This window comes from Dendrobium catenatum, unplaced genomic scaffold (assembly GCF_001605985.2).
Source record: "Dendrobium catenatum unplaced genomic scaffold, ASM160598v2 fragScaff_scaffold_1373, whole genome shotgun sequence".
NCBI classification, from domain to species: Eukaryota; Viridiplantae; Streptophyta; class Magnoliopsida; order Asparagales; family Orchidaceae; genus Dendrobium; species Dendrobium catenatum.
Window position 1 is genome coordinate 466,264 of NW_021319835.1, and position 1,679 is coordinate 467,942.

Here is a 1,679-nt window from a genome sequence, read left to right on the forward strand (position 1 = left end):
CAAATAATTAATAAACATTAAGTTGAATGAGCCTTTGATGTTTCAATTTTACTGAAAATTTTTATTTATATATTTATTTTTATCAGAATAATTTGTGCCACTTTGATTTTGTCAAATAAGTATCTGCTTTGGCATTTCTTGGGATTGCATTGACGGGGATCCTATATATAAATGGCTACAGACCTCTCCGTAACTCATATCAACAACTCTCATTGAGAAAACAATATTGTTATAAAACATGAAAGAGGAAACTGTTATTTTTGCCATCATAATGCTTCTTTGCCTTACATCAGTTGTATCTACATCAGGAGTAGCCTCCTTCTACGCTGAACCATACATTCGTAAGTGCCAACCTGCTTTTTTAGTATCTTCTAAGGCTTCATTTGGGACGGCTTTCTTAGTGTTTCTTAAAGAGGCTTTTAAGTGCAAAATTTTTAATTTTTGTACTAAAAAACCACTTTAAGAAGCAGGAAGAAAGCCGTCCCAGGCTTCGTTTGGGACGGCTTTCTAGTTGCTTCTAAAAGCAACTTTTTAGTATAAATTTTTTAATTTTGTACTAAAAAATTGCTCTAGGAAGCAACTAGAAAACCATCCAAAAGGATGCCTTACTTGTTTAACTATTAGTTTATGTATAATTATAATTACTCTTCTATGGATGTATGCAGCATCTGCTTGCGGGCACAGCGAAAATATAACTAACATTATCTCAGTTAGTGATGCATTATGGGATAAGCGAAATGCTTGCGGGCGTAAATATACAGTGTGGTGTAAGCCTGAATCAAGTAGTGAAGGTATATTTCAACCTTGCACGAGTGATGTTGCAATAAACGTATATGGATATGATGTTACAGTAGTTGATTATTGCGGGCAGTGCAATGGTTTCACTATGCTTCTCTCTAAAGAGGTTTTCTCAGCTTTGACCAATACAAACCAGGGCAATATTCAAGTTGAATATTTGTTGCAATCTAATTAATTATGATGGTGGTTTTAGTACTCATTTATCATAATTATCTGCAGGTAATCACTAACACTTAATTTTTTTTGGAAATTGCGAAAAAACTATTATTGTATTTCATGATAATATTATGACTTAATTTATATCTCGTGCTTACAATCTTATAAAGTTTTTTTCTTCATGATTATTTTTTGCAGGAGCTTTAAAATGGCAAAGAAATTAATGGCATGCAGAAGTGATGTCAATTATCTACTCTGTATTAATTTCTCGTTTCTATTTATCTACTTATATGTTTGTAAGATGTTATTTCTGAATTTGATTTGATGTTTTTGTTCAAAGAAATTTGTAATCTCTTTCTCGCTATCAAAAAATAGGACTAATGCAACATCAAATTAGATCTTTCCTAGCGGTTTTACCAGCCACAAATTTTCTTGCTGCGGTTTTAAAATTGTTGCACGCCCGATGTGATTGCAATGCGCTGCAACGACATTCCGTGATGAATTCATGACCGTTGGTTCGTACCAGTTATTGCAACGGCCTTAACCGCCACAATATTATAGAAATGCAGCGGTTATAACCGCCACTATTAGCTAAAAAAAATGATTCACAGAATTTATGTGGCAGATTAAACTGTCACAAATATGTACTTTAATAGCATAGCCACAATAGTCCATAAATTAAAAAAAAAAAGGAATTCGTAACTTGCACTTCGTTATGAAGATAA

The 1,679-nt window shown here is 32.9% G+C and overlaps 1 protein-coding gene across 1 annotated transcript; it reads left to right on the plus strand.

The window, feature by feature from the left end:
• The first annotated feature begins 238 nt into the window (after nucleotides 1–238).
• On the plus strand, nucleotides 239–973 carry LOC114580883 (EG45-like domain containing protein 2). The gene is made up of 2 exons (XM_028699719.1): nucleotides 239–341; nucleotides 666–973. Exons 1-2 carry the CDS (start codon nucleotides 239–241, stop codon nucleotides 971–973), a joined length of 411 nt encoding a protein of 136 aa, XP_028555552.1.
• Nucleotides 974–1,679: the final 706 nt, after the last annotated feature.